The sequence below is a fragment of the Chinchilla lanigera genome, unplaced genomic scaffold, assembly GCF_000276665.1.
Source record: "Chinchilla lanigera isolate Chin_1 unplaced genomic scaffold, ChiLan1.0 scaffold00017, whole genome shotgun sequence".
Taxonomy (NCBI): Eukaryota; Metazoa; Chordata; class Mammalia; order Rodentia; family Chinchillidae; genus Chinchilla; species Chinchilla lanigera.
The window spans coordinates 28,795,396-28,814,244 of NW_004955418.1; the positions used below are offsets into that span (position 1 = coordinate 28,795,396).

The 18,849-nt window shown below is 45.8% G+C and overlaps 1 protein-coding gene across 1 annotated transcript in view; it reads left to right on the forward strand.

Moving 5' to 3' along the window:
* The window catches only part of Ssbp2 (single-stranded DNA binding protein 2), a 250,807-nt gene extending 232,661 nt beyond the window's left edge, over positions 1-18,146 (forward strand). Inside the window, exons 18-19 of the mRNA XM_013512973.1 lie at positions 5,775-5,873; positions 12,693-18,146. Of these exons, the coding sequence (XP_013368427.1) occupies positions 5,775-5,873; positions 12,693-12,722 (129 nt within the window). The 3' untranslated portion in view covers positions 12,723-18,146. The remainder of the gene's footprint in view (positions 1-5,774; positions 5,874-12,692) is intronic.
* Positions 18,147-18,849: the final 703 nt, after the last annotated feature.

Sequence of the window (18,849 nt, forward strand, 5' to 3'; positions counted from 1 at the left end):
AAGTAATTAGAAGAAAATTATCTTAGCATAAATAGGAAAGTGTATGTGTCTGCACTTTTCTTCCTTTAATAATTTGAGTATCTAGAATTAATCCTTTGCTAAGATCTTGTATTTCTTTGGAAGAACAAAACCTAAATATTTTTTAGGTCATGAGGAATTTAAAATAGCTAAGAGTCAAATATACTTAGAATACTTGATAAGAACTAATTATTAGCTAGCACTAGAATGATTCTCTTAGATGTCTGCTTTTTATCAGTAGAGAAGTTCATTAAAGTATGACTTTGCTTTTAATTCTATTTCTAATTTATAGGCAAGGAAAATAACATAATATTCATTGAGCTAGAAAACATTTTAAATTAAGATTTGAAGCTGAAAAACTAAATTTTAAACTATAATTCCAACAGCCCACACTGTCTGGTTCCCTGGCCCCGCAGTTTCTATAGGCACATTGGAAATCTTTTTTCCCTAAAAATATAGAAACTTTTTAATGGGTACTGGTGTGTGTCTGTGAGAAACGGTAGGCACGAAGCCTGTTTTCAAAATGAGATTCCTGCATAATCTTACTAGGACATCTCTCTGGCAAGGGCTGACCAGCGCAGGTGATTCCCGCAGCAAGTTTTGTGCTCATCAGTGACAGCCCTAACCTCACCTCTGAGGGCTGACTGCATCTGCAGGTGATTCTTAGCACACAAAGGGGATCACCCACCTCGCCTTGGGTCATCTTCCTAAACCTTCCCCTAAGAGCTCGTAACAATAGATAGTTTAAAAACAACACTAGGGCAGGACTTTGTAGTTTATAAAGCACTTTAAAATGTTTAAGTAGAGTCCTAGTGACAGATTAAGTGGCATCTTTGATCTGCCTCCATTTCTATTCCCCACTCCCTTCCTGGGCATGAGGTCAGCATCTATGCCGTGGTGCGGCTGGGAGCTCTCCTGCCCAGTGACCGCTGACTTATTCTCTACGCATCAGTTGGCCTCCTCGTGCGCTTCTGTGGGCAGGCCGTCGCCCTGAGCGCTGTGGGGAAGACGCAGGGCTTAGATGCGAGCATCCGCTGTCTCTCATGGTTTACACTAGGACTCGCCTCACCCTGTAGACATGAACGCACCAGGGCGCTGTGGTGGGCTTTGAAAATCAAAGATACGCAAGGTGTGGAGTCTGCCTTCGAAATGCAGAGAATGAGGCGACCAGGGAAACTTTTACAAACCCAAGTGCATATCCGCGTGCATGAGGATGAGAATTGTCCGCAGCTTAGCGAGAAGTCGAGTGACTGGTTGATCTGCCCCTCAGTGAGGTCCGACCACCCACTTGTGCACTGCCTCTGTGGCCTGCTGGCCCATGCTGTCACCAGCTGTGCCAGCTCGGGTGTTGGCACCTTGCCCCTCTGTGCCCCGCCCTGGAGTCTTCTCTTAGCAGCAGCGTTACCCTTTCTTCTCCCCACATCTTCCCCCTCACGATCTGGCTTTCCAGTGTCTCCTTCCCCATGGCAACGGACCCGGCTCCACTTTTCCCGTCTTCTTCCCAGCCCATGAGCAGCGCCACGATCTGAAGAGTTCTCCTCCCTCTGCTCTTTCTGTCCTGATCTCGTTCATTTCCACCCTGTTCTTTTCCTGGTCATTATTGTTTGTATCTGAGGTGACCTGGCGTAGCCACTTAGTAATTCTGTTCAAAGTCCCACTTAGGTTTCTAGCTACTGCATCTTTCTGATTCTCCAGTTAAGTCTGCATTTTATCAAGCACAGGGTTACGTATTCTGCAATTCTTACTCCACCTTCACACTGTTTTGCTTTTAGTTTAGGTTTTGGTTTCGTTATGTGTGGGACTTTTTGGTGGTACTAGGGATTGAACGCTGGGGCCCTTGACCAGTGAGTTACCAGTGAGCTTTTTATCTCGAGACAAGATCTCACTAAGTTGCCCAGGCTGCCCTTGAATTTACAAATCCTTCCACCTCAGCTGCCTGAGTAGCTGGGAGCTATGTGCTGCCTGGCCTTATCCCTTTTAAACATTGCTTATGTGCCACTTCAATTCTTTTTTCTACTTTCTGGCCGTATGTATTCCAATTATAGCTACAATAAATAAGGACTCAACTGAGAATCAGAAATGCTGGTTTGACTCTTACAGGTGGTGGGAGCGTGCTATTCCATCTCGGAGCCTAGTTTCCTGAGCTGTAACATAGAGCTGTCATTCACCCGCTACTTCACACGTTTGCTGAGGACCAGTGTGACTGTGTGCCACAGTTGTGCAATGCTACACATGCTGACTGTCTCCCTTCCACATGGGGCTTGCGGGCCCGGCTGGGGGCACGTACCATGAGTCACCCGTGCACTCATGGCGCTGGTCGGGCTGTGGGTAAAGAGTTCCAAAGTTGCTTTCTGTTTTAATGAAACGTGAAGTTCCCTTCATCCTTTCTGCAGCTAAAAAGTCATCCACTTCATCAGTGGATGCAAATATTTTCTCTTGCATTTACTTCAGGAATTTGAGGTAGAGAGAAGCAGATGATTTGTTTTTGAGAAGGAAAGTGCTTACTGAAAGTTCATATTAAACTTTATCACATTGATATTTTTGAGTTTGAAAAACAATCATATGGGAAGATGAAATGTGATAATAGTATGTTTAGTAAGCGATCAAAAAGTCTTTCAAATCTGGAGCTTTCTGACCTAAGAACCTAAGCTCCTAGTAGGACCTCACAAGGGAACTAAGGACAGCCGTGTCCACATCCTCCCAGTGTGGTGGCCAAGTCCCTGCTCAACTTATCTATGCCGCAGGTGGACAGCTGGTAGCAGAGTCCAGACAACACCCTGTAAAACTCAGTCCTGACAGCCTATGAACAATCAAAGTGGATCTCCAAAGTTCATGGGGTTGATATTTCTTTATTCTAACTATAGTAGAACCACTGTTTTTCCTTGCTTTCTTAATTTGAAATTTTTTATATTTGAAATTTAAAGAGTTGAAAAGGTTTGGGACATGTTTTGGGAGTAGAGGAAGAGACAACCTAGTAACTGGGAGAGGACACAAAGGGGTGCTTACGGGATCAAATTAGAGACGCAGCCTTTAGAGGAAGGCCGGCAGCGCGCGGAGACTGCGCAAGTTGCACTGCTTGTGTAACCTCACACAGACATATTCATGGATGACCTCGCAGCGCCAGAGACCTCCCCACTCAGAGAAGGGGTGGTGGCAATGTAGTCGTATCATTTGAGGGTGGCATCCATAAAACCCTAAAAATCTATATTTTAAACTAAATTTCTAGAGTACAGAATGAAGCACACATCCACTGCAATAAGAAATGTAATTCACAGGACCAACGTAGCTAAAAGCAATCTTTGCCTGTATTCTTTAGGGATCTTTTCTCTCCTTCTGTGCTAAGCGGCTGCACTGCCAGTCTGACAGCCTGAGTTCCTTTGTGCATCGTGGGTGGTGCTGTCTGCAGGGACCCTGCACCGGGACGGCCGCCTGCACACGGCTACTGCCACGGCCCTGGCCACCTGCGGGGGCTCCGCACCCAGGCCCCTGCGCATCAGAGCCCGGCCTTGCGTGTGCTCTTCAGCCTGCGTCTTCAGCAAGCTGCACAGTGGCCTCAGGCAGCAGCGTGCCCGGGACGCCTCCTTCTGAGCAGCTTTAGTCGCATTCACATTTTGCAGAGGCTCCTTCAAGTAAAAACCAAACCCAACCAAAACATTTGGCCCTTCCTCTTCTGGCTTTTCAGATGTGAGCCAAAGAACGGATAGGCCTGGGCTGTGGAGACCTGACACTCTTCCTCTTCCTGTCGAACCCTTGAATCTTGCTCATGGCACACCTCTGTGCCCCACTTCCCTTGCTCCCCACCCCTTAGCAGAGCAGAAGGCGGGGCCCCCGTGCTAGAAGGAGATCACGTGGAAAACGTAACGATAACACCGGAGGGACTTAAAGTATTTAATTGCAGAAAATGCAAGATTGCTTTCAAACTCTTAAGTAATTCTGAGTCAAGAACCAGATTTAAAGTTAGCCGAACTTTCCAAACTCGGTGAAGAAACGCCGTGTGGCAGGTCTGGGAGAGACGCAGAGCAGCTGGGGAGCAGACGCAGTGAGCGCCTCCCCCAGGCTCAGGAAGGAGCGCGTGCGTTTCTTGCCTTTACTGGACAGTGTGAGCGTGCCACTTTTAAGTGCGTGTGTTCTTACATTTGCATACATTCTACTCAGATTAGTTTTTATCTCGTGTTACCAACTTCTCCACTCAATACGAAGCAAGACAGCTACCTTTGCTGGAAAGACTTACAGGTGTTGGGCCAATCTTACAGCGTTTTTGTAAGTTTGGTTTCCTTTGTGAGCTCAGTCAGCATCACGATTCCTGTTTTCAGAGCACACCTTATTATTTAATCCTTTAAAAATGAATTCTAAAATACGGATTCAGTTAAATTTAACTTAAGTGTTCAAGTGAATCAAGCTAACCAGTGTTGATTTCAAAGTACAGTTTCTTTTCTAGATACTTGGGTAACTTTTCAGAGGAGAGAGAAGGGGGACAGAGGGACAAACAGACAGAAAGACAGAAAGAAACAGAGAAAGTCAGAGGGAGAGACTCCTCATTGTGTGGCTCTGGCCCAGGTTGTTGGCACTCGGGCCCCACAGGCCCCCCCAGGCCCCACATGCCCCCCCAGGCCCCCCAGGCTCTGTTCTCAGACCCTCCCTGCGTCCTTGACATCTCCCTGCCTCGGCCTCACTCATTCTCCCAGGAATAACTCATTCACAAAGTGTTTGTTTACGATACAACTTGTTTTAGTGAAATCAAAATTCTCCAGCATTTTTCTTTTAGAGAAATCTAAAAACGTATTCCAAAACAGAATATAAAATGCCAATGGCTTAGGAAAAAAATCTAGTCTTTCTTCCTTCTGAAATAACAAATGCAAATGCTTAACCCTGAAGCTTTCTTTCCCACCAGTCAATCAACTGCACCTTGGAAGCATCCCTTCGACATGGTTGTGGCGCTGTGTAGCCCACCTGCGTGCTGGTGCCACCCTGCCTTTCCTGTTGCTCTGCTGGCATGGCCCACCTGGCACGGCAGAGGAGGCTCTGCATTTAGGCGGGTGATGAAGCACTGCCCTGCTAACTTTGGGTTTGGTTAGGTTGCTCCTAGCAGCCACTTTGTCTGAGAGGAAAGTTTCAAACTAAATCTACTTTTACACTACTGACAGGAAAAGATTCTAACACAGCCCACTCCTCAGCCTCCTTTTCCTGTGGAGCACACACTTGAATTCTGTAGGCCTGAAGCATCTCTCTTGTTCTTAACTACATTCGCGGTCTTCCTTTTCTCCTTAGGGCTCATATTTAAAAAAAACAAACAGTAGAAATAGTACGATCTGTAAACTGCACCTAGAATTAAAGGGAAATGTTTATGAAAGCAGTGACCTTTCCAAGTTAGATTAGTAAGATTATCGAGGGAGTTATCGTTCTTTCTGCCTCATCCATGGGTAAGCTCTCCTCACCAGAGCCATGCTGGGGAAGTTTACAGACTCTAAGCTGAGGGTGGGAAATTGAATAAATATTGATTCTGAAACTAGGGAAATAGTTTTGGTAGGTCGTTTTGGGAAATTTTGTATGTTTATTTTTTAATTTTCACTGGGGAAAGCATTAGTACCTTGCAAGGTGCAAAGAACGAGCCAGAACCCGTGGTGGAGGCCTAAGATTAGCACTGCAAGTCTGCCTCGCCTGAGGGACCCTGCCCTAGAATCGGGATTGGAAACGGTACGATGCCAGGGAGGAATTAAAATCTTCACCAATGCCTGTTTTCCAAATCTTGTTCACAGAATTCGCCCAATAACATGAGCCTGAGCAATCAGCCGGGCACCCCGCGGGATGACAGCGAGATGGGGGGGAATTTCTTAAACCCTTTTCAGAGTGAGAGTGTAAGTATTTCATTGGCTGTGTTATTGTATCTGCATTTTATTTCCGAAGACCTTCTATTTGAGTAAATGCATAAAGCCATTATTACTGCTGTTTATCTGGAGTTCAAATGGGTGATCCTTTAAAAGTTATAAGATGCTTCAAGTGGAATTTCTTTGAAAGAAATAACCTTTTTCTGTGTACTCCTGTGCTCGCAGTCACAAGAACAGTAATAACAGTCTCTGCCCAGCGAGCGTCCCCGGCAGAGGATCCGACTGAAATGGGTTGCCTGGCTGATCCTCCCCGCAAGTTCCCGTGCGACTGACCTGTCACGGGGCCTTCCAAAGCCAGACCTATGCCCCGTGCTGTCCGTGGGCTGCGAAAGTCATCTTTAGGTGCTCTGTCTCTTTACGCGCTCTGTCGCACTGGCCTGCCCGCCGAGGTGGTACCCCTGCCATTGCCCGGGGTGGTGACCGTGCTAGGCCAAAGCAGCCGCTTCCCGTACTTCCCTAAAAGTGGCAGAGCCAAAAGTGAAGCAGAAAAATTCATTCATTCATTCCACACACAGCCCAGAGTGCCCATCTCTTGCCTTGGTGGTGTGCTAGGTGCCGGAAAGAGCAGAAGACGAGGTCCGGCCCAGGGCAGTGAGTTTTAAACTGTTACTTCATAGTGGAAACACTTGCGGAGTTTCAGAAGCACCTTCCCAAGCATGTGCCCGCCGTTTCTTTTACTTCCTGGTCGCAGCCTGCAGCCTCTGAGGGACGTGATGTTCCCCGCCTTCACATTTTATCTCCATTGTCCGTTAGCTTATTTGCATATACGTAGTGAAGATGAAGGGAATGGTCATGACATAGTCATGATAGATCAAGAGCTTAGCCCTCAGTGTTGGGGAAATAGGAGAAACACAAGAAGCCACGTCGTTTAATAATGCTTACGATACAGGAGCTGTGCTTTGGGTCGTGGTTCTTTCGAGTGTTTACTGCAAGACTGTAGATGACTTAGTCACTTTCCTAGGTATATTTTATCTAATTAGAGATATTTATTTCCATTTTTGTAATTCTTCCAGCAATAGCATGGCATAATAGCCAACGAGGCATAGGATAAATCAGTTCAGTTCAGCATTTACTGAGCCTGCTGAAGCCAAAGCACTAGGTTAAGGACCTGAGATAAACACAGCACATACCTGTCCTGAAAGCACGTAGCCCAGTAAGAAAGACAGGTGCTCACATAACTAACAAAAACACCTTTCAGAATGGTAATGCTCTACTACGCCATACTCAATAGCCGAGAAAGGAAATCAACCTAAGGGTGCACCAGCTGACACATGCTGAAGAAAATGTGGAATACATGAGAATGGACACCCACGTGCTCACATCCACAGTGAAATATATTTCACCCATAAAAAAGGACGGAACCCTATTATTGCAACATGGATGCACTGGAAGACATTGTCTGAAGTGAAAGTGAGGCAGGGGCAGAAAGACAAGCATGGCCTGGCCCCACTCACAGGTGGAATGTAAAAATCACTAAGCACCGGGAAGCCAAGAGTAGAATGCTGCCCAGCAGAGCTGGAGCTGGGGCGGGGAAGGCTGGCCGTGAGGACCACAGTCCAGTGACGAGGGGGGATGGGGGGGCTGACGGGGGGCACGTGGTGGGGCCCCTGAGGGGGCGACGCTGCACGATGCACCCCACAGACAAGCCAGGAAGGATGTGGAGGTGCTCACCGTAAAGCAGGCAGTGCTGCAGAAGGGGTCTTCCCCCATGTGAACAGTGTGGTGTGTCGAGTGTGGAAATGTCACATCGCATCGTGCTGCAGAAATAGGTACAATTTTCTGCGTCATTTGAAACATAACATAAAACTTTAAAACAAAAGCAATAGATAAAAGCCATGTATTTTCAAAGCAAACAGAAATGATGAAGAGGAGTTTCAGAAGCCTCTTTGAAGCAGCTTCCCCGTGACTTCATGACAGGAGGGACCCGGCCCCCAGCTGTCACTGTGACTGCCTTGTTGTCACTGTTGGAGTAGGGCTGTGGATTCGAGGTCGGCCTCAGAAAGTTGGTGTGGGGAGCAGTCAGGAGTATACGGCAGGACTCAAGGCACTGCCACGGAATTGACACCAGCCTGCCGCTGTGGCCCCAGCCGGCCGTGCTGAGAGAAGTGTGCTAGGAGGGAGGGCAGGTCTTCCCCGCCAGCCTTGGCCAGCCTCCTCCCCTGAGCAGGATGGGACAGAATCGGAGAGCAGAGGCCTGCTCCTCTTCGCCCGCTCTCTGACCAGCAACAGCGAAGTCACAGAAGGAAAGGTACCCAGCAGCAGGTGACCGGCGTGGCCCACTGTGGACACTGTCACGGGGGGTCTTTATCATGTCTCCACACGGCCTGTTTAGGGAGAAGAGAGAGGAAGACAGAGATTCTGGCTGACAGACCAAAGGCTCTGCATAACTAAGCCGGTATCACCTGTGATGACTGCAATCAGGGAAATGCAGAACTCTTGAATGCGTTCAAAAAGAAAACATTTTCCAATAATGCAAACGCAAATGCTGGTGCTTTGAGTGTGTGCTGCGGAACTCCGAAAGACACATGCTTTACAGCAGTCTGCAAAGTGGGGGTTTGTTGCTCTTCACCTCCAGGTAAACCCCAGAAGCAGCCTGGACAGAGCCTGTGTCCCTGAACTGTGCGTGTGCAGCTTCCTTCAGCTTCCTTCAGCAGCACAAAACAAACACCCAGCCGAAGTTCGCAACCTGGTAGGGCCAGCACGCTGGACAGCGCGGAACGATTCAAAGAGGTCCCGGGACCCAGGCTCCTCGGGTTGGGATCGCAAACAGGGCCTTCTATTTCCGAAAACAAAGATGCCCCCTACTGTCCAAACTCGATAACATGTTTTTGAAAGCACAGAGCACAAAATGGTTAAGTTCAAAAAAAAGATCGTCATGCTTGTCAAGGGAAATCAATTGATCTAATTCCTGAACTACTTTAGAAATACATTTTTCCTATAGTGTTGATCTATAATCAGCTGAGCACAAATAATATTACAATCTTAGTCTGAGGCAGGACTGAGAAACAAGGTGGATGGCGTATTACCGCCCCCGCCCCTCGAGTTCTGTGGTGGCAGAGAAATCACATCAACCCCAGGATTTTCGTGTAGTCACATAAACACCAGACTTATTTCACTTTGTCTCAGAGTGGTGGAACTTTCCCTTATTTCCCATTAAGAAAATAAAATGCAGACGCAGAGACATAGAAATGTAGTAAGAACTCAGGGGTTCTTGAGGAGCAGAAGCAGGAGTTTATATGCATTGTCCAGAGAGTTAGTGAACACACTGATGCAGTGGACTATACACAAACCAGACGTGACAAGGTAAATCACGCGTTCACAGGCAGGTGGGCTGTCTCAGAATACATTTCACTGGACCAGCGTCCGACAACCCGTGTGATCACGGCACTGCAAATGTGTACTCATTAAAACTTAAAAACATCACTTGAGCAAGTTTAAACTAACATCTTTAGCATTTAGTTTTTTTCGCTAACTCAAACAGTAACGCTGCTGAAAGTGCGCTAGGAGCCATTTTGCCCTCTGATGAGACGCAGACTCACGGGGCGGTTTTGAAGCAGGCCGCTGAGAGGAACAGGAATGTCACCGCCGGTCCCTGAGAGTCGATGCAGCGGGCGTCACAGAGGAGACGCTGAAGCCGGTCTCAGCGCAGAACTCCACGGTATTCTTGGGCTCCAAACGTGACTTTCCACTTAGCACCACTCCTCCTCTTCACGGGCAGACAGGCCCTCCTGCTCACATTCTGTGAGGTCTCCTGGAGGCCTGAGTTCCTCTTCCTTTGAAGCAGCTTCCACCGAGGCAGCCAGGGTGTGCGGCCTGCAGCCCTGAGGTGGACGTGCGGCAGCGACGCAACAGCTGTCCTGCACAAAGCGAGACCCTGCGCTGGCACCTTCTGCAGCCCCGTGACCTGCAAACTACACAGCCTTCGAGCCTGCCTCGTTTTCCTGAGTTATTTCTGGGAGTGCAAGCTGCCCTTTCTGATCAAATCTGGCCCTTGCTGTGTTATTGTGCTTTATTTTTTCACTCAATTTCCTTCTTGCCAAACCTACCTCCTAACTTCCATCAAATCAGGAACAAATTATAATTTTTCTGCAAGATTTGCCTAAGACATTGGAAGTAGCCCAGGTTAAAAATGTTAGCCGTTGCTACTGTTAAAGGATAGTAGCAACCAATAAAAGAAAACTCTATGTCTGTGTTTGCATATATGTATCTTTTAGCAATGTATATTAGAATAAAAATGATTATATATTTTTAACATTATCCTCTGCTGCTTTCTCTGAGCTCTACAAGTAAATTGGCATACCTAGGAAGAAAACACTCAAGAAGTTTTAAAATCTCAGTTCTTCACACTGTACAATAAATGAACTTTCACTCTGGAAATAACTGCGACTCACCCAGAAATGGTTTTAAACAGTTCTTTTTCCATCCTTTCTGAAATGCTTTACATGTTTTAGATTATTGGCACAGTATATGCAATACAGTCCTTGTTCAGAAATAATGATTAATGATCTAGCTATGCTGCTTAAATGTAAACTAATTAAAAATAAGTACCAGGAAATCTCAGTTCCCGACCTGCACTGAGCGCATTCCAAGAGTCCAATGGCTGCACGTGGCTGCTGGCTGTCTTGGTCACCCATGTCTCAGTCATCATAGAAAGTCACAGGCTACTACTCACTGAATTGCAGTTCTTACTGTAAATAATAGCACTGTAGACAGCAGGCGTTAAGTTTCTCTGTGCATGCTTTCCCATATCCATTGATATTTTGTACCTCTTTTTAAAATCGATACAATCTGCATGAGTGCATGTTTGCGGTATATAATGATTGCACTTGTGGGGCGCTGGTACGTGCACACAGTGTCCATGGATCCTCTTGTTGTTTATTCTTGCTCCTGAAAGTGAACTATCAAAGTGTGATTCTGTCTTGTGGAAAGCCATGGATATCTCACTGACACCTGCTGGGTGATTTGTGCTGGGACTGAACGGTGCTTGGGAGGAAGTGGGGTGCATTCCCCTCTTTTCGGCAGAGGCTAGAGACCCAGCAGCCCCTGTCTGCAAAGGTTGGGGGGTTTGCTTTGCTTTGCCTTTTGCCATTGTGATAAAAAGGGGATGTTTGTCTTCAGACTGACCCTCCTCTCACTTTCAGGCCACCCCCCCTTGTGAGGATTGAAGCCCAGGCCTTTGCACTGACTGAGACCCCTAGCCATTTTTTAAATTATTGTTACCGTTAGTTTGAGACAAGATCTTGCTAAGTTGCCCAGGCTAGACTCCAACTTGCAGTCTTCCTCAGCCTCCCAGAGGGCTGAGGTTCTGGCTCGGTCTCCCCTCTTTATACCCTGTGTATTCACCGTTATCCAACAGCAGAGGCAGTTTAACTACACACTCAGCTTCCTTGTACTGAAACAAAACTGCCAGCTATGCAGTGATCACCAGGTATGTCTTCCACACTGTGGGCCAGGTCTGGAGGACCAGCAAGGTCCCTGTGGCCCCCTTGCCCTCCTCTGCCCAGGGGTGGCACATTCTTGGGTTACCCTCCAGCTCTGCTGCCCCGGGACCTCCTGAGCTCAGCGCTGGCCCGGCCTCTGCCCTGGGTCTGCAGCCCATCTCTGCTGGTCGGTGTTCAGCACCACCGCCATCCTGCACGCCCCTCCCTAGGACGGTCCCTGAGCTAGCTAAGCCCTCACATGGGGCAGATCACCGGACTTTGCCTGCCTCTCTCCAAGGGGCGCAGTCACCAGCAGGGTGGCCGAAGGCCTCGCCCAGCACCCGGGTGTCCGTGGGCTCCAGGAGAGCATCTCCAGAGTCTCGGCACCACAGATGCATTTTAACACAGAGCCTGTTTTATCCGGGGTCCGCTGCGCTTCAGGGCCGGCTGCCCCACCTCACGGTTTGGAGATTTGGAACTCTGCTGCCCGAAGTGGTGGCCACTTTCACAAAAGGAAAAGGGACCAAGAGATGGGTTGAGAGGACGGGGTGAGCAAAGAACGGAGATGTGTTGTGTGCGTGCGCCTGCTCACAGAGGAGTGTGACCCTTGTGCACTGCACATGGCGCTCAGAAGAATTTTAAAAGTCAATAAAAGATGGGAAAATGCTTCCCAGTAGCTATGTGTGGACATCTAAATGTAAATAAATTAAAATCAAATCATGTTAAGAGCTTAGTTTCTCAGCTGCATGGGGCCTGTCCATCGCCCAAGGAAGTTCTGCCGGGACACACTGCTGCGGTCCAACCCCCCGCCTGGAGCCGGATTGGCGCCATCTGCAAAATAACTGCTCTGTGAGCCTTTCTAACAATTTTTGAGACCACTTTTTCCGATGTCTGAAAGCCTGGTAACGTTTGTCAGCCTCATGAAGCTGACAGCTAAGCATGTCACAGCCTGGTCCCTACTGTCACCCAAAAGGACCTTGGCTTGAGGTTAGCAAGACAGAACACAGACACTCAGGATGCTAACTCTGTGAGGGAAAACATCTCAGGGCAGCTGGGGTCAGGTTTGTTTTGATTCTCTCCGCTATTCACCTAGAATTTTACAGATCCAGTAAGATACAGAGTGTTCAATGTTTTATGTTTAATCCTGCCCACACCCCTAGGTGCTATTATTAACGCATTTCCTCTGTTTAAGATGTCAATTTCTAGCAGCCCATGTTCGCAGTGCATAGTGTTACATCTGTCATGGGGAATCGGGGCGTGCGCAGAACGCATCTTCCTTGTTAAAACTCGCCATCCTTGTTGTGTCAGGAAGAACCTGAGTGGTCTGTGAAAGAACTGCTGCTAAAGTGCGATTCCTCTCTCCCCTCAGTACTCCCCGAGCATGACAATGAGTGTGTGACGCGTCCCGAGTCCCCTCCTGGACATGCCGGAGCCGCCCTCCACAGAGCCCTCCGGAAGAACCTTCCTCATCACCGTGTACAGTGAACAGATCTCAGTCGCACCACGCCAACCCGTTTATTTCCTGCTCTCTCCCCTTTTTTGTGAAGAAAGCGGGTCCAAACGCGATTCAGACCACCACGGAGCGGCACAGTAGAATTGCCTGAGACCGAACTGCAGATAACTGTCTGTGTATGTATATGTGTGGGCAGAGGATGTATCGTGTGTGCGGCTGTCACGCGGACACGCACGCACGCACGCATCGACCCACAGGACATTGTAAAATATGACATGACATCTTACGTAGAAATAAGTAGGGACTTTTATTCCATTCTTTTTTTCACGTTTACATTTTAATTATTAAAAGTTGCTCCTGCCCCCTCCTTGAACTATTTTGTGCTGTGTATATCACTGCTTTATATAAGTTATTTTTTAAGGTGAACTCAGATGTTATGGTTTTGTAAATGTCTGCAATCATGGATAGGAATAAAATCGCTTATTTGAGAGCTTTCATTAAATTGTGTCTGATGCAAGTCATCCTGTGAACCCTCAGTGTGCTGTCTCAAGAAACGGGAGAGAGTACATCTTCGTGCTTACGTTACCACCAGCCCGTTGTCGGTCACCTTCAGGAAAAGGCAGTTCTGTACTTTTTCTCTGAAGACAGAAAGCGCTTCAGTAGAAGTGTGGCTAGGGTTGCACACCGTGTGTCCCTGCAATAACTGCCCTAAGTGGAGTTCTTGGTTTGTTTGTCTTAGATGATACGGAAATCACCAATTAGTTCAAATGACTCAGACCACAGCAATAAAGTGACAGGGGTCGTCATGTTTTTAACAGTGTGTTTTCTCTTTAACATGTTAAGCCCAGAGGTGATAGCAAAACCATTGGCTTGAATTTGTGGCTCTTTACCAGGCCTGCTCAAGGTAGATGTTTCATGACGCGCCGTTGTGAAACGGTATCAGACTTTGGCTCAGGCTCCCAGTGGATGCAGGCACACAGATGCTGCCAGCGGACACTGCAAAAGAGGCGAGCCTCTCAGCACAAGGGGAGAAAGAGTTACTGGGACACCGAAGGGCAGCAGGATGCTGCCGCTTCTACCCCAAGATCCTGCTGGCAAGAGAAGCCCTGTCCCTTCTGTGTCTCTTCTCCCTGGCAGCCAGCGCTAGCTTGTATTTCAAAGCAAATGCCAGTAGTAACTTACCTTCTTCCAACCACTGAGTTCAGTGAGATTGTGTGCTGACAGTTTAGAAAGAGTGAAGAAATGCTAAAAAAAAAAAAAAAAAAAAAAAATTAATCCCTTAACAAAGCACCTGGCTCTACACTTCCCAGATCTCTGGGTTGTGTTTAATTATACACGCAAACACCAAAGTCATAGTAAAAAATGTGAAGACCCAATCCAAGACTCTGAAAGATAACTTGGTGACCCTTTGTGTTTCAGTCACGACACAGCCAAACTCCAGAGACCTTCCAAAGCGTGGCTCAGTCTCACATAAGGGAATCTTCTCTTTCCGGGGGCTCCTGGTCTCTTAAGTGGAAAGGCAGCCGTGTACTTACCAGTGTGGTCCCATACGGCTTATCTCCCTTGAATCCATAGTAATTTATCCCTCCTGCAAAGTACAGATTTCACCTGTACATGACAGAAATGCCACACAGAGGGGAAAAAAGAGTCGAGATCAAATTTATGTTGCACATTAAAACTGTGAAGAAAGGAGTTGAAGCTAGTAGCACGTGTGTCAGGCGCCAGAGGCCTGGTGTGGAGGATTCAGACCACGAGGTCTTTACCTCCAGCCACTACAGGTTACACTTTGTGCAGACACCTGACTTACCAAGACCACCTGCACCCACTGCTTTTTGTGACAGAGCTACAAAAATAGTTCTCTGATTATGCATAACCTTGTAATGCTAGCATTTTAGACATTTTGTTAGATCTCCTGCATTGTTGCTGATCTTGAATTTCCTTTATTTGCCTTCTGAGAAGATACTGTTTCTTATCACAAAGAATTACGGGCTGGCTTTTACTTGTTCTTATTTTGGGGGTAAACCTAGAACACGAATGGTACAAGGGGCCCCATTATTTCTAACATCTAAAAGGTAAAATTGGTGTGTTTGTGTTTAACGTATAGCAATCAGTTCATCATAAGTAATTATTTCTTTTTGATTCTGGGAACGCAGATTTAAAACAGCTATTTCAGATTTTTTAAATTTTCCTGAAATAGTTGAAAAATTATTTTTGAGGGAAAATTATATTCAAGAAGACTAGAATATGGAAGTGCTTACTTTTTATATACTGAGTATTTGCATTAATTTTTACTTAGGTTTTGGATCATTTAGCCTCACTATTTTTTCTTTGGATCAGAACATTTAGCCTGTTTTTCTTACGTTTCCCTTCTCTATTTGTGTTGCTCTCGATATGTAATGCCTACTGCTAGGATTATTTTTACACATCTCACCTCACATGATATCAGCAATTCTTGCCTACTTTGAACTTGAAATGCACATGTAACTTGTAAACACAGCTGAAAATGTGGCTTTCTTTTACTCCGCTTTGTATTCTGCAGAATACTGCAGTTCAAAGCCATTCTTTCCAAGCTGTGCCTGACTTTTAACCAGCTGCCCCCACCCCGCTGTCCTTGGAGCAGTGGCCGAGGGCACCATTGACCTGGGGGAGCCACACAGTCTGTGGGAGAATCAGTGTCCCTGTGGGAATGTGGCGGCTTGGACTCTGTTGCTGAGGAACTGAGTTTTACAGAACCTGAGGTTAAGATTTCTCTATTGCCAGAAGACTCATAAATCGACTCTTTTCCCTCAGCTGTGGAAAGTGCCCCAAACACCCCTTTTCTTCCAGGAACAGAATAGAGAAAACTTCTTCCACTTTGTTTGTATGATTCTCTAAAACACCTGAACTCCATTGCACTGCATAGGGTCATTCAGCTGACAGGCTTGCTTCCATTTAAGAGACATCAAGTTTCAATAAGAGCTCTGTCGGGCCACGAGGAAGCCCCACCTGTCGTACCTTTCCTTCATCTGTTGGCATCAGAGCTGCTGCCTGGCCAGGGGCCCCGCCGCAGGCTTGGACCCCTGGTGCGGCCTGCTTGGTGCTTCCTGGCCCTCTCCGTGGGCCCTGCCCAGTCCCTCCCTTCTGCGAAGCGAGGTACCAGAGGGAACATTGTTCCCTTCCCAGCCTCCATGCCACTCACCCCCACGGAGTGCATAGAGAACATCATAGTTTCCCAGAGGAAGTCATTACAGTTTTCAGTGTGTGACTGTCATTGTTAATTCTAACCAGGACTCCAAACCATGGCTTCTTGACCTCGGCATGTATGATAGTCTTTTGACACTGGCTTTCCCTCTTTTTATGTACTATAATTCTTTTTCCTTGAAAACACCATTTGATGCAAATAGGCCATAAATAGGTAATGTAAGAAGGTGAAGTCCAGTATGGACAGAGTTGTCATGTATTTTTCAGAAATATTAATCTTTATGTTTCTTACTCGCCATGAGGAGCAGGTGTCTGTGTTTGCTTAAAGCAGTGATACCCACCTCTTAAGCATTTGTAAGAACCTCCCCTGGTCTGTGAACTCTACCTTGAGAAATACTGTAAAAGAGTGGTGAATCCCTGTTAATTACACTCCATTTTACACGCTAAATATGTGTGTATGTCTGTGTGCTTGTGTTAGGGGTGGTAGCCGGAAGTTTGCTCACCAAACACTCCCACCCACCATGATCCCCATCATTCTCTAGCTTAACTTATAAATATTAAACATAATTCTTTTTCTTGGCTACTCTGCACCTCCATGGTAAAGCAGACAGGAGACTCTGGGGATGGAAAGAGACTGGCCCAGCTCCAACCCTGGCGTCCCCAGACCCAGGGTCAACACCCGTGTCAGCTTGCCCCTGTTGGCCTTCTGATGGGGATGCGTATCTCAAGTCCAGGGTACACATGCGCATTTCCTTCTTCGCCATTTCACTGATCTTGCCAGGCACATACAGCAATTCCAGTTTTTCGATGCGCACATTTGTTTATAAGAAATAAATTGGCGTTATTCATCTATTTCACCAAAAGCACCCACTTTGCCATGAACCATAACTCAGACTGAAAAGGACAACCTCCAAATGGAAAATATACCTGAGACCTCTTTCATTCCTTTTTAAAACTATGTTTTAAAGAGAAACTGTCAGCTGAGTAAGTCTCCTAAGAATTTCCTCTCTTCCACTTCCCCTGTTAATGTAATTGGTTTTCCTCCATAGAAGAGTAACTTCTGTAAGAAGTTTAAATGTGAATATTTTTGCTGTCTACATCTTTAATAATGAAATATAGTGCTCTGTATAGATATTGTAAATGTTAAAGTGGGACGCAGGGCTTTCACATACACAGTAACAGTCTGTCTCTTCCCTCTTTGCACATTTATTGGTCCTTATCAGGACACATGTTGGGCTCATGTTGACTATCCTAGTCATTGAAATGTTACCACCTGCTCCTAAATACTTAGCATTTCATTTGTAAGATGAGATATGCTGTTAGCATAATATAGACAAGTATTGATAGTCTCAGAACAATGGTATACAAGATTTATTCCCAGTTAACATTACAGCTTTATCCCACTTTCCCCTTCACACCAGGTGGCTTCAGTATCCTCAGAACACAGCACAATGCGATGTCAACTAAGTTTTCATCATGTCTTGGTAAAGTTGTTCTGTTAAATGCAGTTAACCGTCTATTTACTAGAAAACAACAAGTCTAACGGTCTGTCCAGTTTACAAAATCTGACAGCAAATCTACTTGCAATTTTGCAGAAGTAGAACTTCTCTTCATATAAATGGCTGATTGAAATGTGTGTTTGACTTTCTACTGGGCTATACTTCACAGTGCTTTACTTTCCGTCCATCGAGACAAGGCTTACAGACAATATGTGAGGGTGAAAACGTGACAGAACGTGCCGTGGTTTCAAACATGAAAAATGGAGAAGTCTTTATAAATAGAATTCTTTACTCGTGATAACCATCCGCTTCTTGAATTGTTTAATTTATCTGATTGTGATTTTAAGATGTTAAGATATTTTCTTATTACATGTGTTAAATTGTTACCCGTAATGTCTTCCTGGAAAAATTATTTGTAAGATTTTTATAAATGCACAATTTATGTATAAATATAATGGAATCTGAGGTGACTCAGTAATTTATTCTTCATTCAGTAATGGCCACCAGCTATCTGACATGCTTTGTAAATTTGCTGCCTGTGTGTGTGTGTATGTGTGTGTGTGTGTGTGTTCTCACATGCACATTGTTACAGTATCCTCAAATGGATTTATCCTTCATGTTTTTGTAAAAGTACCAGAACTATTCATGTAATGGGAAAAGTTGCCATAAAGATGTACATATGCCCCGTTAATTCAGCACCTGTGTTCACGTTGTATTTATAAAAATACAGCTTTTCATTTGCAGTTTCTACCCTCTCATTTCTAGCCTCTAGTTTGATACTCATTGGAAAAGTAAAGAAATGATTTGTATGAAGCCAATGTCAATGTTCCGAGTGACAGATCAAAATACAGCCACAGTGGATATTTGTGCAGATAGGGGAATCAGACATTATGACATATCAAAATCCAGGAGTTTCTAATATCACTATTTATATACACTTGAGAAAAAGTCACAATGACTCGCTCTGTGTGGTCAGATATACTTTGAAAGTCAAAAATAATATTAGCAAGCAGATACCCATTAATAGAGTTGGTATTTTATTCCAAGTAGTTCACATAATACAGAAATCTGAAGTAATTATGCAGATAATTCCTGCAATACTATATTTTTCCCCAACTTCTTTCATCTTTTTGACAAACTGTACAGGTGTTTGCCTCAGTTTACCATGAACATTTGCCCAGATAAATTCTGAAGTAGAGGCTGCATTCTCTTGCACAGATGAATAAGAGTATAGGAGGGGAAGATCTATAACTGGAGTAAGAGCCATCCTTATGGATGGAAATGCATACATCATTTTTTCAACAAATTGCTAAATACTGGTTCCACATTAGTTAGGTTGGGCTTGACTGAAGTAGATCCTCCTGGTTCAGTGATGCGGCAGATTTGTACACAAT